We start from the raw sequence: 27,914 nt of genomic DNA, 5'->3' as shown, positions 1-27,914 counted from the left end.
TTGAGCATGGCACCTTGAGCTAAGCTGCCTCCCGGATGGCTCAGTTGGTTGGAGCGCATCCTCTCAACCACAAGGTTGCCATTTCGACTCCCGAAGGGATGGTGGGCTCCACCCCCTGCAACTAAGATTGAGCATGGCACCTTGAGCTAAGCTGCCTCCCGGATGGCTCAGTTGGTTGGAGCGCATCCTCTCAACCACAAGGTTGCCATTTCGACTCCCGCAAGGGATGGTGGGCTCTGCCCCCTGCAACTAGTACAGACAACTGGACCTGGAGCTGAGCTGCGCCCTCCACAACTAAGACTGAAAGGACAACAACTTGACTTGGAAAAAAGTCCTGGAAGTACACACTGTTTCCCAATAAAGTCCTGTTCCCCTTCCCCAATAAAATCTTAAAAAAAAAAAAAAAAGAATGCAGGAGTTAGCAAGGCACCAATGCAGGCACATGTACATGTATACATAGACGCATTCCCATGCACAGGGGCACACACTTATACAGGAAATGAGTGGGTGATCTAAGAGATGCCTGGAGAGCAAAGGAGTGATGCTAGGGAGGAGAGCTGAGCCGAATAGCGAGAAACTGTGCAGACAACTCTGATCCTCGGAGCCCTTTGTGCAATCGGTACAATGAGATTCCCTTGAATCTTTACGCTAAATCCCTTTGTACGTGGATTAGTTTGAGTGAGATTATGTTCATTGCACAGAAAGATTCCTTGATGAAGACATTTGTGTAAAACCTTTAATATGTCACACAATGGTTCATGGTTATGTTTATTTAACAAATAATGTTAGCTCCTAGTATGAGCAAATCACCTTGTTACTAAGGATGCAAAAAGAATATGATCCAGTCTCTTTCCTTAGGGAGATTAAATCAAGATTAGGGGAATTATATATTAAATTATATTCCTGATTAGTTAAGTAACCCAACACATTTGAGGACTGTCTGTTCCGTGCTACAGAAAGAAAGGGCTACAAAAGCTCAAAGGCAGAAAATATGGGTGGCCAGATAAGCCATAATCAGGTGAGGCTTATCTGGAGGAAGTAGGACTTGATCTGGGCCGGAAATTGTGCCCAGGGTAGGAAGGAGCCTGGAGGGGGCCTGAGCCCAGGGACCCCATTTCCCACCTGAGCACTGTTACCTGAATTGTAGGAATCATGGCTAGGAGGAATAAAAATGCTTTGCAAATACCAATCTTGAAAACTTAAACCTAGAAAGTCTCAGATGTTTTAGGGAAATGATGCTGACAGCCATATGCGGGAGAGATTAGAGGCAGGAGAATGTAAAGATATGAAAGCATGTTGATAGGCTATTTCAGGTGACTAGGCCCAGAGCAAAGAAAAGGTAGACAGAGGATGGGAGGGGAATTGACCAATCAGGTAAAATTCAACCAGGCCCGGGATGGGCAGAGGAAGGAGGAGGATCAAAGACTTTGATTTCACTGCTGTGGGTGAGGGCCCAGGCATCACCATTTTCACAAAAGCTCCTGGGTGATCTGATGTGTAGCCAGGGTTGAGAACCACTGTTCTACGTTTTCACTATGGGAAGCCAGAATTATGCCACTGTCCACCGGGAGGAAGAGCGAAGGAGGTATAGCCAGATGGAGATGGTGACATTGTTACAAATAATGTTGAGTTTGAGGTCATTGCTTGATGTTCAAGTGAAAAAAAAAATCTACTCATCATTTAGAAACGGGAGCCATTGGAAAAACACATTGAGGAGTAAACTGTAGAGAGGAAAGGGGTGGGCAATGGACCAGTACACAGGAGAGAAGGAGAAAGAAGAAAACAGGCCTGGACTGGATCCTATTAGCAGCTTACCATGCAGAATTGTAGGCAGAACTAAAAGTTGGTGGTAAATGTGCCTAGCGCAGAGGGTGGAGATTAATATACTCTCATTCATTCCAAAAAGACTCCAACAGGTGGGTATTGACAGTGTTCGGGTGTGAAAAGATTCTGGAGCTGCAGGAGCGGGTGTGTGTGGACTCATACCCTTGGAGAGCGGCTGGAGAGGCAAAGAGGAAAGCAGCGGGGTGCACACACACCCCAGACACCCTCACAGCCCTCATGACACCCTGCGAGACAGGTGGTGTTATTACCATCATCTCCACTTTAAAGAGGAGGAGACTGAGGCTCCGAAGCGAGTGTGACGTGAGGATCCAGCTCAGGACCGTGAGGGCCTGTCTTGTTCTCGAAACTGCACTTCACTGCCAGGACCTGTTCATCAGATTCACACCGGGGTTTGCTTACTGAATCGGGAAGATTCAGGAGGTGAAACGTGCAACCCTGGCAGAACATCAGACAATCCATCCTGTCACTGTCATCCTCGTCCAAGGACATCCCTTAAGCACGTGGTCCTCATAAATTAAGATCAGAATCATTATTTCAAGCCTCCAGACAGCGCTTTTCTAATGTTGGTGACTATCCAGTCCCCTGGAGCTCTCTGATTCAAGTAGGTCGGAGGCTGTGATCTCCAAAGCCGCGTGCACGGACCGCACCGGGAGCCGCAAGGCCTACGGGGAGGGACTTCCTAACTTCTCTGCACCTCGGGCCCGGAGGGGTGCGGGGGTGGGGCGGAGCTCCCAACGCGGACTCGTTTCCCACCCGTGTGAGTTGTGATTAACCGGCCCGGGTATGCTCTGGGGTGGGGATATTAAAACGATCTCCACGTGAGTCTAACGTGCAGCCAAGTGTAGGAAGCGCTGTGCTGGGTCTTGCAGAGGAAGCATGTAGACACCCATGAAAAGAAATTAATCCTTAAAGAAGAAACCGATAACGTAGTAAGAACAAATTAAACTTTGCAAGGGGAGTACTGTGAATGGGGTGCTGGACGGGGAACATGTCACAATCACTTAGTGCCCGGGGACCTGCCGAGGCGGCTGTCGCCGGGGAGGAGGCAGCCGTGGCCTCCCGCTCACGTCGTCCACTCCCCACCGGGTGGAAGAGGCACCGCCCGCGAGCGCCTGCCCGGAGCATGCGCAGACAGAGGCGTGCGCGGCGCTTCCGGGAGCTTACGCGAACGCGGCGCCCACGCGGGGCGTGGCCTGCTGCCGCGCGCAGGCGCCCCGGTCCCGCCCCTCCGCGGCCGCAATCCCGGAAGTGCGCCGAGTCCGCCGTGGGGTGCGCCGGGAGCGGTCGGCGCCCGGTGGGGCGTGGGCCGCGCGCACCGGTTCCCCGCACGTGGCTCGGCGCGTGGCTGAGCGTCTGGCCCCGGCGCCCTGGAGCCGCCGGCCGCGGTTGCTGAGGCGGTGTCATCCCTGACCCTCGCCGACGCGTTCATCGCGGCCGGAGAGAGCTCCGCCCCGCCGCCCCCCGCGCTCCCCAGCAGGTTCATCTGCTCCTTTCCCGACTGCGGCGCAAGTTACAGCAAGGCCTGGAAGCTAGACGCGCACCTCCGCAAGCACACGGGGGAGGTAACGAGCCCCAGGCGCGGCCGCGGAGGGGCTGGCGTCCAGGCCCGGGGACCGGGGACCCCGCGGGCCGCCACGTGCGCTCCGCCGCAGCGGCCGGGGCTCCCCGGGGCTCGGCCCAGGCCCGGCCTTGCACGCCGTGGTCAGTGTTGGCCCCCCGGGCACAGGGGTGCGCCAGCCGTGCTCCGAGTTAGGCAGGGAGCCCGGAAGGGAGACAAGTGCTGGGACCGAGATATCCTCGCCTGCACTCGCGGTTTACTGTGCAACTTCCCCCTCCTTTTATCTTGAGCCTTGGCCGGTCACCACCCCCGCAAATCTGTAAATGCCGGCACGGTCACACGTCCCCCCGCCCACAGACACCTGCCTCCTGGAGCTGGAACGGAGGGTAACTTCTCAGTACTGCAGGTTTTTGCAGGCAGTGTGCATTCATTCGTTCGTAAGTTAATGCCATTCTAGGCCTGAAGAGAGAGCAGTGAACAAAACAGGCAAGGCTTGTGTTGTCACTGCCCTTATGCTTGTTTTCAGGACAGGCAGACAGTGACTAGGTAGGAAGGAGATGCAGTCAATCGGGCTGCTGGAGGGTGCTCAGGAAAGGCCTGAATGAAAAGGGAAGGAGCCAGTCCTGCAGACATTTGGGGGAAAAACAGTCCCGGCACCGAGAACTGCAGGGAGAACCTGTGTTGGGGGAGGGGGTGCAGGCCCGTGTGGTTGGGTGGGACCACACAGGAGGAGCTCTGCAGAAGCAGACCTGTGCGAGGATTTGTAGACCAGGGTACAAACGGGTGTGCAGTTTGGGTTTTATTTTGAGGGCAATAGGAAGACTTTGGAGGATGAGAGTTGAGGCCGACGAACCTACCGAATGTCTCCGTTTTGGTCACAGCCAGGCTTTGCACTGCCTCAGCCGGAGGCCCCTTAATTAAGCTAGAGGTCTGCGGTCCCTGCCTTTGCTCCTAGCACCTATCCAACTGAGGGGCCACTCCTCCAGGTGGCCTCATGGCTCCCATTTCCTTACCCTCTCGAGCATTTGAAGGCTGACTGTTTCCTCCGCGGGACGGTCTCCTCGAGCTCTTTTCCTCATTGACTGTTTTCACTGGCTTCTATTCTGCCCTCTACTTTATTCACCACGCCCAGCTCTCTCTTGGCAGTCCTACCAAGTGACATCCGATGTGCTCTGCCTCCCTGTCTTTCCTCTTGCCCATCCTGTCCCCCAGATTCTGGGCTCTATAGTCAGTATGTGCAAATTAGAGCTTTCCTTGTAGACATGTGTGCCGCATTTTGGATGGTGGCACTACCAGCTTCCTTCATATGGGTTGGAAGACTTAGCGTCATCTTTGTTGTCCCAAATCTCACACGCTAATTTGACAAATACTGATTAAGCCTGCTTCACGACAGGAGGTGTGCAAAGTTCTGTGGATCTGCCCTTAGTGCTCATCTGTATTCCTGCCCACTTGCTTTCTTACTAATATTGTCATTTAAGGCCTTGGTGCCTCCCTCTTGGATTGTCGTGGTACATTTTCCATATTAAATACACAAAACTGGTTATTTGGGGGGCATTGTTTTGGCTTTTCCTTTTGGTTCAGAATGGAGTACCCTCCTCCCACCCACTGGGTCCCAAGTGGTAGTTGCAGTTAGGGCTGTGAGCTTTGCTTTTCCGTGGCACCTGTGAGCTTTTTCAGGAGTGACACATTTTCCTGTAGCTGCCAGGCATTCTCTCAGCAGGGCTTGTCCGGATGAGGAGAACCTGCACATTCCTCGTCTCTAGGCTTGGGGTGGGTACGCGCATGATGTGGGGCCCACAGGCCATGCTGATAGCAGACGAGTCACCTTTAAGAGGGGGTTGCAGTTGAAGTGGGGTGTCACGTTGGGAACAGCTTGAAAACGCTGTGCTGTTACTGTGAAGGCTCCCCGCTTCTGACAGATGCTATTCATAGAACCAGATCTGCTGCGGGGACTCGGTTGAGAAGTTATGACATTGATCTCTTGTGACTGTGCAGGACAACCTTGTCTGGCCTTGGTGTAGCAGGTGCTCAACACTTAGTGGAAATCAGCTCTGGAGCCAGAGCCATGGCTTTGCTTACTAGACATTTTAGGCCTTTAAGTAATCCCAGAGTTACTGATTTAGGCAGAATTGACACTTTTTGTTTTCTTTTCTTTCTGCTAGAGACCTTTTGTTTGTGACCATGAAGGGTGCGGCAAATCCTTCGTCAGAGACTACCACCTGAGCCGTCACAGCCTGATTCACACTGGAGCCAAGCCCTTCGTGTAAGTAGAGAACTGTTTTGAGGCCTCTGCAGTGGCTGTGTTTGGCACATTGGCCTGGAAAGAGGATTGATTGGTTGCTAGCTCGAGGACAGGAAGCTTCTTCACTGTCATCTCCTGATACAAGGGGAGACTGGGTTTTGAATGTGTGGAAGAGAGCGGGGCTTTTGTGGGTCATTTTTCTGTAATAACTTCAGGAATAAGCTAATCTGAAGTCCTCCTGCATCGCGTGTTCTCGTCTCCCTTTAAAACATATACCAAATGGGGACTCACCCTTGTCACACACAGTTCACACTAGATGGAAAAGGATTCCCTGCCAGGTTCTTGGCGCCGCACTGTCAGGGTCTTTCTGGACGGAAAGGCTGCTGGGATAAGAGAGACAAGAGTAAAAAATAGAACTTTTAATAGTTTATGTTTGTATTTGTTTGGATGAAGGTCCTGCACCTCTACCATACCGTCTTAAGTTTATTCTTCTTGGAGTTGCTGCTTAGTTCTGAAAAGGGTGGAGATCCAGACTTTTCTTTAAATCAGCTACTTTAAAGCAGTAGACCTCAAATGTAGGCTGCGTCACAGTCACCTGGAGAGCTTGTTAAAACACTCCTCCCTGGGCCCCTCCCCAGAGTGTCTGATGCAGGCCTAGGGTGGGGCCTGGGACTATGCATTTCTAGTAAGTTCCCAGGTGACGTTGGTGCTACTGGTCTGGCATCCACACTTAGAACCTCCAAACAGTTCCAGGAAGACATTCCGTTTTCCTTGACAAAGAACAACATTACTAGATGTCCAGAGCTCTGTGCCGGAGACCGTATCACGAGATCTGCATGGCAGGTCTGGCAGACGTTAGGGCTTACTATCATAATGTTCGGTGAGACGGTTCCTTGAGTAGGAGGGTTTTCTGAACACCTGAGTTGGTTTCTTTTAGTTTTAAGATGATGAATCCAAAGGGTCCCGTGTCTCACTAAGGTCCACACAGTCTGAGGAAGGTGAGCTGTGGGCACAGGATAACCTTCACTGTTGTTTTCCAGTGGAGGGTCTCTCCATCTGACTGGCGTGCCTGCCAGTGGGCAAGGGGCGAAGTACTGAGGACAGATGTCTGCTTCAGTCCCTGTGCAAACAGCGTGTGTCGTCAAAATCAGTGACCCGAGTGAAGCTTCATTTATTTGAAAATATAGTTCAGCTAGACCAACAAAGAGTAACTGAGGTGGTCTAGAAAATGGGGCTGGGATGGAGTCTTTGACCTAGAAGTTGCACACTGGAGAATTTATTCTGCATAGATAAGTATCTATGACACGTACAAGGTCATGTGTAACACTCTTTAATAGTAACGAAGCATTGAAATCAACCCTCGTACTCAGTAGGAAGGACTGGTTAACGCATATCGACACCGTGGATACAGCTAGGAAAAATGAATGCAGATGATCTCTGAAATGGTAAGAAAATCTGCAGGCCATGTTGAAAAACCAAGGATCAGAAAAGGGTATATCGCGGGCTACCTTTTTTGTGTGTAAAAGGGAAGAGGGTAGACAGGAAGAACTTGTATTTGCTTCTGTTTGTATAAAGAAACCCTAGAAGTCTTGTCACCTGTCTTAGGAGGGGTGGGGGGTACTGGGTAGGTAGGGGCAGGGGTGGAAGGAAGCATTCTGTAGCTGTACCCTTATTTATGACTTTTGGTTTCTGAACAAAGTTCTTTTAAGTACACTATTTAAAAATAACCCTTAAGAAAAAATGGAGTTGGGTACAGAGGCACACGATGAATTCTTCCCGCTGTAAGCAGAAAACTGTGGAAATATCTTCGAGCTCACCCTCCAGCCCAGCCCTCTTGCTTTAGTTCCAGATCCGTGTGTCCAGCTGCTCGCTGGAGAGTGTTACCCGGCTCTCTCGGTGGCGTAAATCTCATGTGGCCCAAGTCCCCTGTCCAGTCTGAGCTTGGCTGTCTCTTTGGCCTTCTCATCCCTTGTTCCTGTCGGCTGGCATCGCTGTCTGTGTGGTGACCCACAGCGAAGATGGGGCAGCTCCCAGACGCCTCATTCTGCTCCCCGTGCTCTCCAGCACATGGTCAGCACGTCCTGTTCCTGACCCTCACACCCCCGCCCCTGTCCAGCTGCCACTGTCTCATTGCAGGCCCTGCGCCTCACCGGAGTGTTTTCTCTGCCTCCCGACTGGCCCCCACCTTGTCCTCCACTTGCTTCCCTCCTTACAGCAGTGCAGTGGTTTTAACGCACTGCTTACGTAATGAAGTCCAGCTCCTTCGTGTGTCATGTAAATGGGGTACTTTGTGATTGGGCCTTTTGCTGCTTAGCTTGCCCCACTTGCTTGACTCTCAGACAGGAAATTGTGGTCCAGCGGTGTTTAACTGACCACAGCCCCCCCCAGCCCTCTCCCCCAAACTTCGCCAGGGTCCTCAGCCCACCTGTGGCTGCTGTCCGGGTCCTGTCAGGACCTTTCCTGGCCCTGTGCTCCTGCCCCACACCTGTGTTAGGGTAGATGCCGGAGTCAGGATTCCAGTGGAGTGACAGCAAACGCAGCGCCCTAGAGGCTTAAACAAGCTGGCCTCTTCCTCTCCCGCATACCCAAAATGCAGAGGTAAACAGGCAAGGGCCGCTGCACAGTCATCAGGACCTGGGCTCCTTCTGACTCGTCCCTGCCACCCTCTGGCTGTCACAGGAGCATTCCAGCAGCCGGGGGCGAGGAAGGGGCAAAGAGGTGTGCCCCCTTTTAGACGCTTTGTGGGCGTTGAGCAGATGGACCACTTAGCCCTGCGGCACCCCTAATGGCAAGGGAGGCTGGAGAGAGCTCCATTTCTGTTGGCCACGCTCCCAGCTAACGCTCAGCATTCTGTTCCCAGGTCAAGAGCACCTGTTGGAACCTGTGATGGTTCCTGCCAGTGCCCTCCCACCCCTGTGCTTCCGGTGGGTCCCCAGGCGGTTAGTCTGTCCTCCTCCGCCTGGCCCTGTGCACAGCACAGTCTTCATATGAGTATCATTCAGTGTTTATCAGCGAGGACAGCTAAGGTTAGGGCTTCTGCAGGTAGTCCTGCCTCATCCGCAGGCTGATGAAAACGCATCACAAACAGCACATACTGAAAAAAACCACACAACTTCACAAAGAATTTAGATAATTCAAGGCCAAGATATAGAAACCCCCATGAAGGGGAACTAGAATGGCTTGGTGGTATGCCAGAGGGCATAGTGGTTGATGGTTCTGTGTTTACCTCTAAAGGTAAGCTGAAACCAGTTCTGTTTCTTTCTTTGTTTTGTTTTTTATTTAGGTCTTTTTGGAAAGACATGTTATAGTGATGTTTCAAGCGAAATTAAGTTTATCAGGTTCTAAACAAAACAGTGAAACATGATGGAAGCCTCAACAGAGTTTGGGTTTTTGGAACTAGTGTTTTTCACCTTCCCTCTGCCCCGTGCACAAAGGCTGTCTGATGCCGAATGCTTAATATCAGAGGCCTGACATGAAATCCGTCTTGTTATGTGCTAATCACATCAAAGCTGAGAGGCCTGATGGAATGGCTTAACTCTCTGGAGTTGGTTAAAGACTGCTTTATACTATACTTTGGAATAGCTTTTATAGTCTTAAAACTTCGATTCCCTTGGTTAATATTTTGGTTTATACAATTTCTCAGTTGTGCTGCTAGTGGCTGTGATCAAAAATTCAACACAAAATCAAACTTGAAGAAACATTTTGAACGCAAGCATGAAAATCAGCAAAAACAATATGTAGTAAGTATGAATGATTTTATAGGCTTAAATTTTTGTTTATTGTCTGTAAAATTTTCATCAACCAAATTTTGTTTAAGATCTGAACATAGTCTGACACTAGCTATCATAATAATGGTCTTATTTTGAAAGCAAACAGTATTGTACTAACTAAATTATATTATCGGTAGATTAGTCCAAGAGAAACATTGTGCTCTTTCAACAGACGTTTCTCCTTCTGGACATAGAATCTTACAGTAAATGGTGAAAGTAGCAAGTCCATAGTCTCCACAGTATTTGTATCTTGAGAGAATTGTTATGAATTATTATTTGATTTTTCTCAAAACTAACAAACCTTTACTGAACAGTGCAGTTTTGAAGGTTGTAAGAAGACCTTTAAGAAACATCAGCAGCTGAAAATCCATCAGTGCCAACATACCAACGAACCACTATTCAAGTAGGTACTTTACGTGGGTTAAAATCAAAGTGCAAATGCAAAAAAGATTGGGTACAAATGTTCTGAAACAGTTTCTTAAGCAACATTTTTCTGTTAACATGTGTAGTGTACACCCATTAGTACTATACTGGGGCATTTCAGAAGTTAAATTTGGCTTCTGTTTCTCTAAAAGAAATAATCTGTTTGAGGATAATTTGTGAGATTAGTATAGTTGCAGTTAACTTTGAGGAAGGCTTAGAACTGACTTAACTCTCCAGAGCTGGCTCAATGACACGAAATGTCAAGAAGACACTGTTCTTTTCCTGTAGAACAAAAGCCGTTGGGCGTAGCCTGCATGTTCATGAGGAACGTGAAAGGATGACAGCAGGTAGTGGAACAGACTCACAAAGGGCACCGAGGAAGCCTGACCGCCGGCTTATAGGGTCCGCGTTGCTGCGGGTGGCCTCTGCTGACACAGGCTGCCTTTCGCCTGGGAGCTGTTGCTATGACAGTGCCGGACCTTGCTTGCAGGTCCCCTCACTCTTGTGCTGCTGGTGGCATTAGCACAGAAGTGGCACGTACTTTTCATTGCTCACCAGAGGCTGGCTGCTGTGTCTGCTGCTGTGTTCCCTTCACGCCATCCCAGCATGGCATTAGAAAAACTAGACATGAACCATGCGGAATGGTTCAGGAGTTTACTGGAGCCATCTGTTTGTAGCCATGAAAACAGTAGATTTTCAGAAGTATAAAGATGAAAACTTTTAATTTGATCACAAAAGCAAAAAAAAAAAAAAAAGTAATGGGACTTTTTCCTCTGTTTTACCCAAGGCTGGTCAAGTAACTTGAATTTCACCTATGATTAGGTCTGAGTCTTAAATCCCATTTTTATATGACTGGTTTGGTTGTGGGAAGAGGAGACTTTGGTAGGACAACTACCGTGTTTCCCTGAAAAGAAGACCGGGTCTTATATTAAGTTTTGCTCCAAAACATGCACTAGGGCTTATGTTCAGGGGATGTCCTCCTGAAAAGTCATGCTAGGGCTTATTTTTGGGGAGACACGATAGGCCGGAGTCCTATTTACCCTGAGTGGCGCTCTCTGTGAAAGTGGATGGGCTGATAGTTGGCGTCTCGTTAACCAGGTGCACCCATGAAGGCTGTGGAAAACACTTTGCTTCCCCCAGCAGGCTGAAACGGCACAGGAAGGTCCACGAGGGTGCGTACAGGCCGAGCTTTGTGTGTGCACTTTGACTAACGCCAACAACAGGGCGTGTGTGTTTAATTCTTTGACTTCTGGGTGCTTTCTGGTTGATTTTTGGTCTTACTGAGAAACTTGGAACCAGGTGGGGGCACCATTCATGTTTTATACTCTTGACCAAAGAGGCTCTGTATGTCGCATCTGTTCTTCACTCCACTGTCATTGTCATTCAGAGTTAATGTTTCATTGTTCACGACAAGTGCCCGGTTACTCCGTGACCTCTTGTCAGTGCCGGCGCTCCAGCCAAGACCCTGCTTCTTCCTAATCACTTTAACCTCCTCTATTTACTGCCTCTGCCAACTTGTCTTGTGAACGTTCAGAGGGCTTAGATAATACTTTGGGGTTTTCAGAGCAATCAGATTGTAAATTTTTCCCCCAAAAAAACACTTGATTAAACTACTTGACTCTATTATGTTTCCATGAAGGATTTTTGATATCTATATTCCAATTTCCCAAGACCTAGAATTTATGAGATTTTTTTTTTAAACGAGACTAGATTCCACCAAAAAAATATTAGAACTAAATAAAAAACAAACAAAAAACTATTAGAAATGATAAATAAACTTAGTAAAGAAGCAGGATATAAAATTAATATTCAGAAATTGGTTGCATTTTTATATACCAGTAATGAAATATCAGAAAGAGAAATTAAGAAAACAATCCAATTTGCAAATTGCATAAAACAAAACAAAACACTTTAGGAGTAAATAACCAAAGTAAAAGAGCTGTACTCAAAAAATTTTAAGACACAGAGAAATTAAAGAAGACAGAAATAAATGGAGGCATATACTATGCTCATATGAAGAATTAGTACAGTTAACATGTCCATACTACCCAAAGCAATCTATAGATTCAGTGCAATCTATTAAAATGCCAATGGCATTCTTCACAGATTGAAAACAAATAATCCTAAAATTTATATGGAACCATAAAAGACCCCAAATAGCCACGGCAATCCCGAGAAAGAACAAAGCTGGAGGCATCACGCTACCTGATATCAAACTATACTATAAGGCCATAGTAATCAAAACAGCATGGTTATTGGCATAGAAACAGTCACATAGATCAATGGAACAGAATAGAGAGCCCAGGAACAAACCTTTGCGTATATGATCATTTAGTCTGTGACAAAGGAAGCAAGAAAATACAATGAAGTAAAAACAGTCTATTCAATCAATGGTGCTGGGGAAACTGGACCACTTTTGTGCGCCATCACAAGACTAAACTCAAAATGGATTGAAGACTTAAATGTAAGACCTGAAACCATAAGACTGCTAGCAGAAAACATAGGCATTAAACTCGCAGACATTACCCTAAGTAATATTTTTACTAATACATGTCGTTGGGCAAGGCAAACAAAGAAATAAACAAATGGGACTATATCAGACTAGAAAGTGTTTTCACTGCAAAGGCAACCATCAAAAAAAACGAAAAGACATTCTACTGAATGGGAGAGGATATTCACCAATGGTACATCTGATAAGAGGTTAATATCCAAAATTTATAAAGCACTCATACAATACCAAAAAACCAAACAATTCAATTAACAAATGGACAGAGGAGCTGAATAGACATTTCTCCAGAGGACATACAGATGGCCAGTAAACATGACAAGATGCTCAGCATGAGTAATCATCAGAGAAATGCAAATAAAAACCACAATTATATCACCTCACCTCTGTCAGAATGACTGTCAATAAATCAACAAACAAGTATTGGCGAGGATGTGGAGAAAAGGAATCCCTCGTGCATTGCTGGTGGGAATGTAAATTGGTGCGGCCACTATGGAAAAGTGTGTGGAGGTTCCTCAAAAAATGAAAAATAGGACTACTTATGACCCAGCAATTCCACTCCTGCATATTTATCCAAAGAAATCCAAAACACTAATTCTAAAAGATACATGCACCTTTATGTTCGTTGTAGTGCTATTTACAATAGCCAAGATAAGGAGGCAACCTAAGTGCCTACCAGTAGATGACTGGATACAGAAGAGGTGGTACATATATAATGGAGTATTACCCTGAAAAGTAAAAAGAATGAAATCTTACCATTTGCAACAACATGGATGGATCTAGAGAATGTCATCTTAAGTGAAATAAGTCAGACCAATACCATATGATCTCAGGTGGAATCTAAAGAACGAAATAAATGAACAAACAAAACAAACTCATGGATACAGAGAACAAACTGATGGTTACTAGATGGGAGGGGGTGGGGGGATGAATGGAAGAGGTAAAGGGATTAGGAAGTACAAATTGGTAGTTACAGATTAGTCATGGGGTTGTAAAGTAGTATGGGGAATATAGTCAGTAATGTAATAACTACAGTGTAATAGACTTACTTGGGTCATCACTTTGTGTCTAGGATGTCTAATCACTACGTGTTTTGTACACCTGACACTGGGAAACCCCCTTCCCCCCACAAAAAAACAGACTAGTGAGAGTGAGAAGCAGCCTCCTCCTTTTCAGTTTGTCTGATATTTAATTGGATGCTTTGCACAGTGTTCGTTCTTATAGTGCTTTTCTCTGGGTTCTTCTAGTTTATTTTCTCCCATAACTACCCTGCTCTTTTGCCATATGAAACTTACATGATGGTAAGACTAGAAGAATCCAGGAGGTGGGCACACAACTGCTGAGATTTAGTGTTGGTGGTTTGCCAAGCACAAAGGACCACCTAAACTCTTGGTGAGGAACACAAGAGGCAAGCAAAAAGCAGAGGGGCAAGGGGCCATGAGCAGTGGAGGTGGGGGGATTAAAGCAGCTGGGGGTCCACGTGCAGCGCCCAGCTCACCTGAGACCAGCAGGAGAGGGAAAGGCAGCCTTCCTGCCAGTCCGCTAAGGTATTTTAACTGTAAAATACACCCTTAGTTTTCACTCCTTCCTGTTGAGACTCACAGAATAGAATATTCTTGGGAGGTAGGAGGAAAATTCTAGACATGTAAGTTTCCTTTCTAATTATGATTGCTGTTTATATTGACTATTCACAAAAGGCAATGCACCAGTCTTTTTTTTTTTTTTAAATAGGATACATATGTCAAAAAGGATGTTCCTTTGTGGCAAAAACATGGACAGAACTTCTGAAACATGTAAGAGAAACCCATAAAGGTAAGGCGACATGAATGGCTTGGTATAAACGTTTACGCCTATAGAACTGAGGTAGTGTGTTTAAAGAGGGAAAAATTAAATGTGTGATTTAAAATAATGGCTGTTTTGTGAAGTGCTGAGCACTTCAGCTGTTTGACAAATGAGCAGATACCTGAGGTCCCAGGTACCTCGGGAAGAGCTACGCCAGGTCTCTTAGGCTAATGTGCACACTTAGCACTTTTAAAGGCTCTGACAAGCGAAGAATGTTGGGAGGCACTGGTGTTCAGGGGGACAGCGGGGAACCCCTGCTTCTTAGTGAGGGGGCCTTTATGTAATATAAGCACTTGACAGACGTTCAAGCAATAAAAAACGAGTTTTTATGGCTTTTATTCAGTTTCTCTGAAATTTTTGACTTATGAATATGTTACTTATATATTGAATATTAATGTTTTCGTGTGGTAATACCTGGGGAAAGTGGTTTAACATTTTTGTCTGCTTCACCAGAGGAAACAGTATGTGAAGTGTGCCAGAAAAGGTTGAAGCGCAAAGATTACCTGAAGCAGCATATGAAGACTCATGCCCCAGAAAGGGCTGTGTGTCGGTGTCCCCGGGAAGGCTGTGGTAGGACCTACACCACTGTGTTCAATCTCCAGAGCCACATTCTTTCCTTCCATGAGGAGAGGCGCCCGTTTGTGTGTGAACATGCTGGCTGTGGCAAAACGTTTGCCATGAAAGTAAGTACTGCCCTTCACAGAGGGGTCTGGCTCCCAGCTGGGTTCCCAGGAGCGCTGGATGCCAGGGTGGTTGGCCCAGGGCCTGCTGGTGGGAAGGCTGGCTGAGCAGGGCCCCAAGACCTTACGCTCTTGCTTCAGCCACGTGGGTCTGAACCCAAGTGCACAGAACAGCTGGATTTGCCTATGCCAAGGTGGTCCAACGTGTAGCCCCGGCATCACCTGGGAATTGCTAGAAATGCACATCCAAATGTCCTATTCTAGACCTCCTGAATTAGAAACTGCGAGTTGGTTGGGGCCCAGAAACATGGTAACAAACCCTCCAGGTGATTCTTACGTGGCAGTGGCCTGTGGTACCAGGTACTTGTTAGTCATAGGAGGTGTTTTGGGTGTCCTTTTAGACTGCCGTCACCTGGGAGCCATCCTTTTTGACCATCGTGTGGGGATGGAGAAGGGAGGTGGGCGACAGGCGTGAGGGGCTGCAGAACCTCGGGAATCCAGTCTAGACCTTGATGTGATGCCAGTAGGTGAGGAGTGTGACACTAACGGAGGGGCCTGTGCGGCTCTGCAGACTCTGGTTGGTGCTTACAAGCACTTACTGTGAGTAAAGACTGAAGAGAAAGGAGGCCACCGAGCGCAGGGCCGAGCCACCGGAAACCATGTGGAGCTGGCGGCGGCAGCACTGGCCCCTGCTGACAGCTGCGGTTAGAAGAGCGCCCTTCCGCTGGGCGCAGTCCATTCAGAACTGGTTTTCCTGACCTCCCTCTTACTGAGGAAAGCTAAGCAACCACAGGTGGTCGGGACTAAACCCAAACCTGGGGCATGGGAGGGGGCGGTGATGTCCGGCCAGGGTGAGGCAGCATCCTGTCTGGTACGAGCCCTGGTACCTAGAGGTTGCGTCACTTGAGAACGGAACAGAAAGAAGGCTGACCCATTTAAATAACTGTTCACCTTAATAGACACCAAATGGCAATGTTTTAAAAATCTAACTTCGTTTCTGTTACCTTCATTGCAGCAGAGCCTCATGAGGCATGCCATCGTGCATGACCCTGACAGGAAGAAAATGAAGCTCAAAGTAAGTTGAGATGACTTAGGCAAGCTGCTCTTTGTAAACCACAAAATGCTGAGTGAAGCCAGATGCCATCTATTTAGAACACGTTCAGCTCCTGACAGCGAGTCTGGCCCACTAGGGAAAGCGGCTGTAGGGCCTTCAGTTTCTTACACAGGAGTGCTGTGTGCCTGTCGGTGTGCAGCTGTTGTCAAGGTAGCTCTGGTAGTTCTGATCTTGAATTCCCATGGTCTGCTTTCCTTATTTCCAAAGGTCAAAAGAGCGCGTGCAAAACGGAGTCTGGCCTCTCGCCTCAGTGGCTACATCCCTCCTAAAAGGAAACAAGAACAGAGCTTATCGTTGCCGACAGCTGGCATGTCGCTGAGCGGCGCAGAGGACAAGGTGCTCTCCACGGTTGCAGCGCTTGCCCTCAGCTAAGCATGCAGCTCCCTTCTTTACAGGACGACAGACCAGCCAGCTCAGCTGCAGGCAGACCTGAGATCCTGGGGTGGCTTCCAGACCACCGCAGGAAAGCGAAGGCGCAGTGAAGCGAGTCGGAATGCTTTTGCTGGGGGAGGGGCTTGCCTCCAATTTGTAAAAAACTGCAGCATCTGCAAAGCACAGTAACGCAATAAAAGGACGAATGTCTCTTTCAGAGGCACGTTTTTCTTTATTAAATCACTGATGCAGAACATCTGATTCTCTACCGGTTCCATTTCCTTTGTTCAAAGAGTCTCCTTTTGGGTCCCTTGAGTTTCCCTATATGCAGTCTCTTCCTTTTTGCTCAAAGGACGAAGAACACATAATACAGCTTTTCCTCCTTTAACAGGTTGTGGTCTGGATGAGAAGGTAGCCAATCCAGGCATAGTCTGGAGGATTTGATTAAATATCTCCTCCTAAGAAGGGAAAACAGCCAAAGATTAATTTAAAGCCCGTATCTTTGAGTCTTTCTACTGTTTATACTCTACAAACCATAAACCCCAGCATTCTTGAATTCCTATTTTAAGTGATTAGCTAAATCAAACGCTCCATACCCAGTTACGCTGACACCTCTACTGCCCAGGCAGCTCTACAAAAGCCTGGAACTAGGGCACTAAAGGCTTGCTAGTTTTACATCCCTATTCTGCCACTGCCCTGAGGACCACGGCTGGCCCCAGGCTACCTTCTTGCAACAACAGGTATAAAGCAGTTGGTTCAGGCATTGGCAAAGTACCTGCTTATCCCCCAAACTGTTAGCCCAGTGCATTTCCCAACACTCACTCCGTCACTTGGGGAGATGAGAACAGTGCACCTGGTTTGAGAGGTTCTGGGTGAGTTGGACGAGGACCCAGGCCTGAGTGATTACAGCATGAATCACTCAGCAACTAGAGCTGAAAACCACGGGACCGGGCTGCCTTCCAGCTGAGGACCACTTACTGACTAATGCCACGGAGCTGTTCCAGGAACTTGTCCTGGGACTGGACACACACACACTCTTTCCTGAAGACACTTTCACTTTATATATGATGCTACTTACAGGCATTTATAAAGAGGAAACAAACTTTAAAAAGAATGACTATAAAGTTTCTAGTTTTCCTATTTAAATGTTAGATAAGCTACAATTTGTAAAACAGAATCGTAGATAGCCTTTAAATTCTGAAGTAGAATGTTTTCACAGGGCAACATATTTGTTACAATGGAAAAAGTAAGTATATACAGTATGCTTGCATTATGAAAAACCAACTGGGAACCTGTGACCGTCACTGGGTATAACTACTGTCACTTTTCTTGGCCTTTCCAGTTGCCAGATTTTTTACAATTGTATTTCATATCAGAAAACACACGTTACTCATACCTGCTTCTACTTACCACTTTATTTTCTGGCTCTTCTACATTCTTCCCTTTCTTTATGGTAATTTGAACTTTGTATTTTTTCTCAATCCACTGCTGAATCTGTTTACTCTTTGTGTCCAAATCATGTTGTCCGATATTTGAAGAAAAAGTTAGTTCCTTGGTCAGAGTCGGTCCTAGTTTGAAACAGTGAGACTTGGTGCTAGGACTATTCACTGTCCTGCTTACGAGACCTAAACCGCACTTGTACATAAACTCTTAGGTTGCCACAGGCGCCCTAACGGTCCTCTCTCCTGACATGAGTTTCACAGACCAGTAAACAATTGTTTAAATGGGGGAGACAAACATAAAGGTACCAATTTTTTGCCTTCTAAGTAATGGTATTTAAATATGAAATGCCTCCATTTATTGTTACCATCATTTGATGAAAGAATACCCTTCGAATGGTCCTTTTAAAAGGAACACATTCAGCTTTATGATAAAATTGATTATCCTTATTGTTCTTTCTGATCAGTGTTGGGGAAGTACTCTTCTCATCTACGCTTCCTTCTGTGATGTCCTAGCTCCAGTGGGGTCATCCAGCCTGTCAGACAAGGGGGAACTCCCTACGGCCTGCATTCCTTCTGTCTCGGGAAATCCTGACGATTAGAAAGTAATTTTATAGGAAAGGAGCAGACTCCATTAAAGGCACTGGGACAATTGAGAGGTTTCATAGGGAGAGAAGTTAGATTTCAAACCCACACCAAAATATTCCCAGGTGGACCATCTAAATGTGAAAAAAATACAACTTTAAAACAAATAGAAGAAAGGAAAGGATATGTTTATGATATTAGGACGGGGGAAAAAACGAGAGAGAAATCTGAGATATTTGCATCACACAGAATAAAGAACCCTATAGGTCAGGAAGAAAAATAAACCATTGATATAAGAAGAAATACGAATGGGAAATTTCCTAAGAAAAAATAAGAATATGAAGAGGAAAGGCATATGGTGAAAAGAAATACAAATGAAAACACTAAAGCTACGGTTTCTCACCCATCAGCATGACAAAAATTAAAGACTCTGACAGCACCAAGTGTGGGTAAGAATACAAAAAAATGTAGAAATTTCATACACTGCTGACCATTTGCCCCATGAATCTGGAGCACACACAAGGAGACACTGATACACATGCTCATTGTTCATAATAATGAAAACTGGAAACAAGCCCAATGGCCATGGAAGTGGACTAACAACGCTATGGCATATGCTTCTGATGAAATGTCACCTGGTAATTATAAGTTAACCACAGCTATTACAGAAACATCCTGAAAACAATAGGGTTCCGTTTACAATTTATACACAGAAAATCATTCTGTTACATACTTTGTGACTATGTAACGAATTGAACAGCATGGACTGGATCTACAGCTGAGTCTGCACGAGCAAGCAAGGTCCTCTAGGGAGGGAAGGAGGATGGAACAGAAAGCACAGGGGACCTCAACTTTTCTGTATTCTCTTTAAAGAAATCTGAAATACGACAATGCTTGTTCATTTTGGATGGTAACAGTTGTTATATTTCTCTGTGCTTTTAATTTCCAAAATAAGTAATTTTTCTAAAAGCAGAATTCTTTTATTAACCAGTTCCTAGTTGCTTCCTACCAGTTGTTCCTAGTTTCCTATCAGGACCAAGTAAAGTGTCTCCTCCAAGCTTCTCCAGAGTGTTCAACATTATTTTCAGTAATATAGTTTGGGGTCCTTATCACCCTGGTTGGCCTCTTCTGAAAATTTTGTGTTTTCCGGTCAACTTTCTTGTTAAGTGTCATGTTACAAACTGAGCCATACAAGGTGTGATTTTCTCAAGACACACAGCCTCACTGTGGCAGCCCGGGGGCCAGTCTTCTGACCCCTGCCCCAGTGCTTTTTCCACTGAACAATCTTAATGATCAGCACTTATCGGGAATCATGAAAAACAAACATCGTCACTTAATGTCCAATTGGGGCTTCTATAAGGTTTAAATGGCAAGAGCCCTGTAAGGTGACTGGTAAAATATGTAAATGAGTGTCACGCCCAGTATTATAACAAAATGGGAGAGGCTCTGTGGTGCATCACTTCAGTTTAGAAAGTGCTTCCACGTAATTAACCAAACACCTGCACTTTAGAGACGAGAGAAAACAGGATAGGTGCGTGGCCCAGACAGGAACAGGAACTTGACTCCATCTCTTCCGGGTCTCATCTTCTCAGCCCTCAGTTACTCTGCCTGCCTGGCCTTTGGAGACCCCGCTAAGGACGAAGGGGCAGGAAGAGCTCCCATCATTTCGGTGTTTACCCCTCATTTTACACAGGATGAAAGGAAGAGATGATAGACACAGGAGACAAATGAAAAGGAAAAACAAGGAATAGAAATAAGGGAGGGATGAAAAAAAGCATTGGAAACAGTGGTGAAACTGAATTTCCCAGTTTTCCACTCCCCGTCACAAGGCACCGTGGCAATACCCAGTGTGAGCTGCTGGTGTGCAGGCCTAAGGGGTTCGGGCAGAGAGCGAGCCACCTACCAGGCGCAGGCCTAGTCTTTTCCCTCTCTCTCAGTCTCAGTCGCTCTTCGTGAATCTGCGTCCCTGTCATGAGCTGGAACTCTGGAGGCTCCGCGCTGCTGTTCCTTTTCACGAGTCGCAGGTCTCGCTCGTCCATGAGTCGAATCACGTCAGCTCGGTGCATGTTTCCCAAATCACTGCCCTTCTCATCAAATACACGAATGATCCGCTCACTGATTTTCCTTCCAACGTTACTAAAACCAGTGTCGTTCTTTTTTCTCTTTTTTTTTGCATCCTGGGTGTCCTCAGTACTAAAAGCTTTTGCATGAATTAGGTGGGACAGTCTGGGGGCAGAAGCAATAAGGGACAACTGTGTCTTTCGCATGATGTATATGCCAATACATCTTCTAATGCAATGATTTTCAGTCTTTATGGTTTGTAATGTTAACGTCTTTAGAAAAAGAGCAGCCATCCTAAAAAGGAGGGAGAAAAGTTCATGAAAATTCAGTCACTCGTTCTTGGGGTTTGATATTGTGGCACATGGAGGGTGCTGTGTGAGGCTGTGGGAACTCTGTCATCTGTGAATGTGACACATCTGTGCACAGGAAACATACCAATACCACGGACCATCGGGCGACCGTGGTCACACTAACTCCTGGTGGTACTGTACCCACTACAAGTTCTTGTTAGATAAACCACATTTGCACAGTGCTTTGGTTTTCCATTTTTTTCTTTCCCAAATATCTCATTTGATTCTGTTTCCCATGGATCTTATAGTGCCAACTTCAAAGCAAAGATCATCCAAAAAGTTTATTAAGGAGGATGTAGTCTAAAATCCTTGGTGATTCATGAACAGCCATTCATAAACTTGATAATTTATCAGTATATCTGATGGTATACAAAATATTAGAGCACCATTCGGGGAAGGGAACTCTCTCCATGAATAAAGCTGACCCACTGGAAGAACTAGGTGCGACTATCGGAAAGGAAATACCCTGCCATTAATGAAAGTGCTGATCGCAAACTAGAAAGCTTCCTCGTAAGGTAAGTAAGGCATTCCTACCAAATGTTACCTAAGCATTAGGCACAGATGGCGACACTAGTTTTCCTCCAGTTGTGAGTGCTGCCCTCATAAATGGTTTTGTTTTTTTAGTTGCTAATCTGCCATAAATGTCTCTCTCCTTCCATTCACACGTTAAGTAAAGCTTAGAAGTGCAGGTGAAGGAGGGATGAGAGGACCCATTCATCCGCTAATCTAGGCTTTGCTGACAAAACACTAGAGCATCAAGAACTCAGAGGTGTGCTGCCAAAGATGAAAGAGGACAGGAGGAGGTGCCGTAAGTCATGCAGAACGTGCCCGGGGTCAACTGCATGCACATCACCTGGGCCGTTTGTTAAAACTGGAAGTTCCCTCTGCTCCCCAGCTTTGATCCCACCTGTCAACCCACTGATCGTATCTGCCACCACCACTCAGGCCCCTTGTTGACAGTGATATGGAGAAACAAAAAAAGCCTTGTAAATTGAAAAGAAAGTGACGGGACATGCATATTCTCTCCTCCCTCCTTATCTAGCTTGAAGACACCCACATTTACTGCTTTGACTCCAACATTGCCCATGAATTCCAAACGTAGTTAACTGCCTACCCAACACCTCGACCTACGGTAGATGCCTGGCAGTCACCCTAACATGTCCAAACCTGAATTCTCCATCTTCCCCCTACACTTGCTCCTCCCTCAGTCTCCCCTGGCTCATGCAGTGACAACACATCTTTCCATATGGTCAGACCAAAATAACAAAGTTATCCTTGACTCTTCTTTTTCTCTCAGCAATTCATCAGCAAGTCTTGTTCAACCTTTAAAATATACCCAGGATCCAGTCCCTTCCCACCTTCTCCATTGCTACCACCCCGCTCCAAAAATTCCATCATCTCTCCCTGGATTGCGGTAGAGACCTCCTGACTGGTCTCCCTGCCCTGGCCCCCCTGTAATTTATCACCCACACGGCCACAGAGCGATCCTTTTAAAATGTGTAAGTCAGACCATGTCCCTCCACTGGCTCCCATCTCAGGGCAAAAGCCAAACCCACTCAGGGACCTGTGGTGCCCTCCATGACCCAGCCCCCACCTTCCTCTGCCCGTTGCACTGACCCCTTCCTCTGGCTAGCAGTTCCAGCCTTGCTGGGCCCCTGCTGTCCTTGTAAACACTGGAGTCCCCCCCACCCCCCTGGGCCCTTGTGCCCCGGAGTTCTTTCCTTCACAGTGCACAGTTCATTTACTTCAGGTCCGTGAAGCCTTCCCTGCCCACTCTTTCTACAATGGCACCCCTTCACTTTCAAACCCATTACCTGGCCTTTTAACAAAATTCACTGCCGGACATAGCACAGAATTATTTACACCTAAGTTTATAATCTCTCCTCACTAGAATGTAAGCTTCAAGGCAAAAATGTAACTTGTCCGTTCTGTTCACTGCTGTTTCCAGCACTGGTACCTGAACCTGGCTCAGTACGCTGAATGGATGGATGAGCCAAGGGGACCCGCCAGGAGGGATGGCGGTGTCTGCTGGCATCTAACTAACCTCTAGGTCTTCACATGTGCATGCTCCACCAGCCACGCCAATGCTGGTCGGCTGCACGCCTCATGTTGCCAGCTGTCAGAGGTCTACCGACCTCAGTGACATCGATGGCCAGATGGTTCATCCACAGTGAGCGAGATGAACTGGCTGGTCCTTCACTGGTTGGGAATTCCAGCTGTGGATGTTGGAAAGGCTCCAAGGCGGGGCAAACTGCATTTTAAATAGCTGAGATGCTTATTTTTCAATAAAAAAGCCAGGTATTTGTTGGTGGAGAAAGCCCCCCAAACCAAAAACGCAGAAATGGACACCAGAGAAAACTTTTTTTTCCCATTTAGCATCAGAAAAGTAGCAGGAGCATCAAGTCCCAAATTTCACTGAGTTAGGATGAAACTACCAGTTACAGATGAAAGCCAATGCGCCCTGTGTAATGAATTATCAACATATAAGAATGGAAAATATGATTTCAAAATGTAGGACTTTTAAGAACAAGTAAGCAAATAAACTAGACATAGGAAAAAGATGAAATTTATAGAAACCCTGGTTATTTAAGGTTGAAGATATACTGATCTTTTTCCCTATTCTTCCTAAATAATTATTATTTCTCAAAACTTTTTAAAAGGAAGAAGTATTTTTATACCAATAAATAAATTATATTTATTTGCAAAATATTTCTGACGTAGAATATTTTTAAACTTTAAAAGCACTTTCCAAGAGAAAAAGATAAAGTGAAAAAATATTATTCTTAGTAAGTTTTTTTATAAAGTTATCATTATTCAAATTTTAAAAAGCTTTACATTTTCTTGACTTACACAATTAAGCTTCAATACTAGTTAAATTTTGGCTTTTAAGCAGCCCAGTTGAAGATGTGCATGCTTCTTTAAAACAAGCTTTTCCCAGATAAAATTATAAATACAAAGTTAAGGAAAAACACCCGTTATTAAATTTGAAGCGCAACAGCCACATAAATTCAAATAATTACAAGTTTTTTTATTAGGGAAATTTTCAAACCTGTATAGAAAGAACAGTGTAATAAGGCCTTATGCACTCATCACTCAGCATCCTAATAATTAGCAGCACATGACCACGCTTGCTTCATCTCTACCCCTCAACTATTCCTACCCCCACCCAGCCATGAACTATTTCAAAGGACAGCTTATCTCATCAGAATACGTCAGTATGTCACTTCCAAGGGTATGGACGCTTCTATTTTTTTTAAATAACCACAATAACATTACCCCAATTAACAGTCATTCCTTAAATAACCACAATAACATTACCCCAATTAACAGTCATTCCTTTGTATCATCGGATACCAAGTTTTCAGATTTCCCCGAAGTGTTATAATTTTGTATACATATTACTTACAAACTTAAGTTGGTAACATGAAGGTAACATGTAACAGTTGGTACATTTCACTTACAAACTTCAGTTGGTAACATGAAGGGCCTCCTACTGGCCAAATGTGATAATTTAAACATTAATGACTAAAATTCATTTTGACACACTGAATATGCAAAACTCTAAAAAAAGAGATAATTTGCCACAACTACACATGACTGTTGTTCTGACTCCTTACTTTGAAAATTGGTAATTAAAGAACTAAGCATTTATCCTACCTTTTTAGGAAGAATTGGAATCATCCCCAGCTGATGAAGAAAAGCTCTTCTTCAGAGAATGCCAGCTAACAAATGGAGAAGAAAAGTAAAAGTAATTAAAAAATCGCCATTTTGCGACCTCCAATCAAATCACTGATTTAGGTGAGGATAGATACAAAAAGCATTAGGTGAAAAGCTGATGAAGAAACAAGGTATTCAAATGATGCCAAAAGGTGACCCAAAGATGACTTCCCAACTGAAACACGAAAAACACACTCTGGCCGTCACCCTCATGACCACAGGTCAGACTCAGCATCCAGATGCTGGACATCCGACATCCCAGTGCACGGTCCTCGTGTGACATGGCTCGTGGAGGAGTGTTCGTTGAAGCAGTCCTGACAGCAGGTTAACCTGACCCTGGTCCCGCCTCCACACGTACCTTCCAGATTCCGAGGAATACAAGGTTCAGTAGATATAATCACGAGGGGTGGGTCCCATCCTGTAAGAAACGAAATTGCTTACATGTGTTTTGAAACTATGCAGACTGAGGAGTGAAAATAACTTCTACTATTTGTTTACTCACTGCTTTCCTTTCTTATATAGCTGACATTCACAAGCTCACATTGACATCTGTTCTTTCCAGAGAGGTGCAATCAAAGTAACATAGATTCTAGCGGTTTAAGTATTTGTGAAATTAATTTTGCCAATTCCTATGACTTCAAAATTCTCTCACTTTCCAAAGGAGTTTCACAAAGTGCTTGCTTCTGTCTGCAGACCTGCAAACTGTCCCAGCTGCCCCCTTCCGGCCCAGGTGGTACAGCCTCCGTCCCCGAGGACTGCACTGTGGTCACCATGCCTTCATGTCCCTGTCCCTGGGTTCTGGTTTTGCTCTTCCGTAAGGAGCACGGAGTACTCTCCACACCAGTGTCGTCTGTTCAAGAGCTAAAAAACACTGATTTACAACACTGCAGAAAGCCAATAGTATCTTTGGCCAATTAACCATTTCTTTAGATATGAAATTTTTGTTGTATTTTTTAGTTATTTTATTAAAATAACCTAATAATCACCCAGGAAAGGTTTCTTAAAAAGCTTTTAAGTCCAGAACCAAAGACTCAACATCACAAGTTGGATTTATTCCCATAAATCTTCTAAATGGTCATCTTGTCTTCCAGAACTCCCTCAGTGACCAGCATTCTGGTCCACTCGGAGTCACACGTGGTCTTTTCCACTTCTCTGCCTGATTATCTTACTAGTTTCTCTCCTCCACTAGACAGTAAGTTCTGAGAAGCAGGGACAGACTCGGATTTACCCTTTACTGTCTCGTGTCTTGCACAATAAATAGTAGCTGATTTTCCTCCACTCTCTACGTTCTTAGACTGAGGCCTCTTATAACACGTACGTGAAACCGCAGCTACTGAGTGATAAACGGGGAACAATAGGCATCCCAGTCACTCCTCAACGTCCCCACCGCGGGTCCCCCCGCAGCGTTTGCAGGGCCCGCCTTCCCTGCCCAGGCGCCCGGCACAGGCAGAGGCCGCAGCGCTCCCCGGAGGGCGGAGCCGGGCGCCGGCGGCAGCGGTGGCCACGCCCACCGGGTGAGGGGCGTAGGGACGTACGGTGTGCGTGTGTGCGGGCGCGTACGTGCGCCGCAATGGCGGCGTGGGACGTCCAAGGGACTGAAGGACAAGCACCGCGTCTGCGTCCTACGGCTCCCGGATGCCCGAGCAGCAGCTTGGGCCCGAAGACGGTTTCACCGCCCGGCCGAATCCCCGACCCCATGCAGGGCCTGCGGGGCCTCTCCGCGCTCCGCCCGGCAGCATGGGTGGCACTGACCTTCCAGGGATGCGGTGGAACGCAATGTCGCCTCCTCCGCAGGCACGTTCCTAAGACCACGTCCGCCCACGGCAGGTCCCCTCACCCGCGCAGTGTCCCACGCCTTTCGCTTTCTCGTACCGGGACGGCAATTGGTAAGGCCTGGCCGAGGGAGCAGTAAATGGGCTCCGCGGCCAGACCCCTTCGCTCTCCGTAGTGGGAGGGGCTTCGGCCCGCCTCTCTTAAAGGAAAGGTGACCTGCGGAAGAGCGCTTTTGCGGCTCGCCAGACAAATCCCTCCGACAAAAAAAGAAAAAAGTGCGGAGGGCGAGGAGCTGTACCTGCCGGGAAATAGCTGCTGACCTGGCTCCTGTGTCGCCAGAGATGCGATGAAGACTGGTGTGCCAAGTTGGAGTGGCAATTAGAGCTTCCCTTCCCCTAGTGACCTTACGTCGACTCCAACCTCCCTATGGCTACGTTCCCACTAGGGCTTATAAAGAACGTTCAGAAACGCCATTCGTATTTAATAAAATATGTCATAAACGTCTTCCTCATGACTTTGAGTCGGGAGTACTGCCCCTGTTTTGCAGGCGAGCAAGCGGACTCGGGAAGCAAAAGGTGTCCCTCGGTTGCCGGGTAACGGACCAGCGGGGACGGGATGGCGGTGGGCCGGGCGTGCACCGCTCCGGAGACGGCAGCGGAGGGCGGAGGTCCGCGGCGCCGCGAACGGGAGGGAGGAGAGCGGCCCTCGGCTCCGTGCAGCCCGGGCGCCGGTGCCCCCGTCTGCCTTGGGGCGTGCCGGGTTTCCCGGCCGCCGACCGCCTGCCCCTCCTTTGCACGGGACACGCCTGCGGCAGGGCGACGATGCCCAGTCGCGACCTGGTGGAGAATGCTGGCATTTATCGGATGCTGTGGTCCCGCGGAACACACTGCGTTACTTATTCTCGTGAAATAACTCAATCAGGTTTCCTTTCGTTACAGATGAGGAAATTCGTTTAGCTTTAACTCATCGAGGGAAAAACGACCAAGTCTAAGTGTCCTCCTCAAGTCCCAGGTCTGTCACATGAGACACCGTATTTGTTGAAACAGTGGCGTAAACCCAGAAACAGGTCATTTCTGTGACCCCAAGTCCAAGGTTAGTGTTTGCGTGTTGGCCGTTTCCCGGTTACACACGAAGTGAAGAGTCGTTGTATTCCGCCCACGGTATTTCTTAATACCAAGTACAAGTTTGCGTAGTGGGGCTGCGAGGATGGAGCGAGCACGGCACCCTGGAAATGCGGGGTCCTCAGCAGGTGCCCACACCTGGAGCATTTACCTGCGCGTCGGCCAGGCACTGTGTAAGCCCTTCCATCACGTCACTGCTTGTTCGGGACAACCTTCTGACCCATTTGCCCAAGGTCACACGGCTAGCAGCAGAATCAAGACCAAAACACCCAGGCAGCCTGGTGCCGGTTGGTGCTCTTGCTGCAAAGTGTTCTTCACGCCACCAAAGTCCCGAGTGAAACAGTTGGGTACCAATCTGTGACGATTGTAAGTGACATGTGTAACGTTACTTGAGTATAACACCCAAACTAAGGCCTTGAAATTTGGTAAGATTGTGATTTGAACAAACCCACACCAAGTAATGGTAACTGGAGCCACTTGCCAGCTTCCCTTTTGTAGCCCCTCTTTGAAAGCATA

The 27,914-nt window shown here is 46.9% G+C and overlaps 2 protein-coding genes across 2 annotated transcripts; one reads left to right on the top strand and one right to left on the bottom strand.

The window, feature by feature from the left end:
- Window positions 1-2,061: 2,061 nt before the first annotated feature.
- Window positions 2,062-16,612, top strand: GTF3A (general transcription factor IIIA; the record flags this gene model as incomplete). Its single annotated transcript, XM_081046134.1, has 11 exons — window positions 2,062-2,166; window positions 2,851-3,139; window positions 3,196-3,407; window positions 5,566-5,666; window positions 9,289-9,385; window positions 9,730-9,818; window positions 10,937-11,010; window positions 14,076-14,156; window positions 14,640-14,869; window positions 15,882-15,941; window positions 16,188-16,612. 11 exons carry the CDS (start codon window positions 2,062-2,064, stop codon window positions 16,350-16,352), a joined length of 1,503 nt encoding a protein of 500 aa, XP_080902260.1. The 3' UTR covers window positions 16,353-16,612.
- Window positions 16,449-26,457, bottom strand: MTIF3 (mitochondrial translational initiation factor 3). The gene is given in 7 exon segments (XM_081045695.1): window positions 16,449-16,651; window positions 16,654-16,810; window positions 17,763-17,920; window positions 20,280-20,731; window positions 24,445-24,509; window positions 24,863-24,922; window positions 26,257-26,457. Coding segments are annotated over 4 exon segments (825 nt in total). The 5' UTR covers window position 20,731; window positions 24,445-24,509; window positions 24,863-24,922; window positions 26,257-26,457; the 3' UTR covers window positions 16,449-16,592.
- Window positions 26,458-27,914: the final 1,457 nt, after the last annotated feature.

The sequence above is a fragment of the Rhinolophus hipposideros genome (assembly GCF_964194185.1).
Source record: "Rhinolophus hipposideros genome assembly, chromosome: 4".
Taxonomy (NCBI): Eukaryota; Metazoa; Chordata; class Mammalia; order Chiroptera; family Rhinolophidae; genus Rhinolophus; species Rhinolophus hipposideros.
Note: the sequence above shows the minus strand (reverse complement) of the source record. Positions and strands in the feature narration are given on the sequence as shown.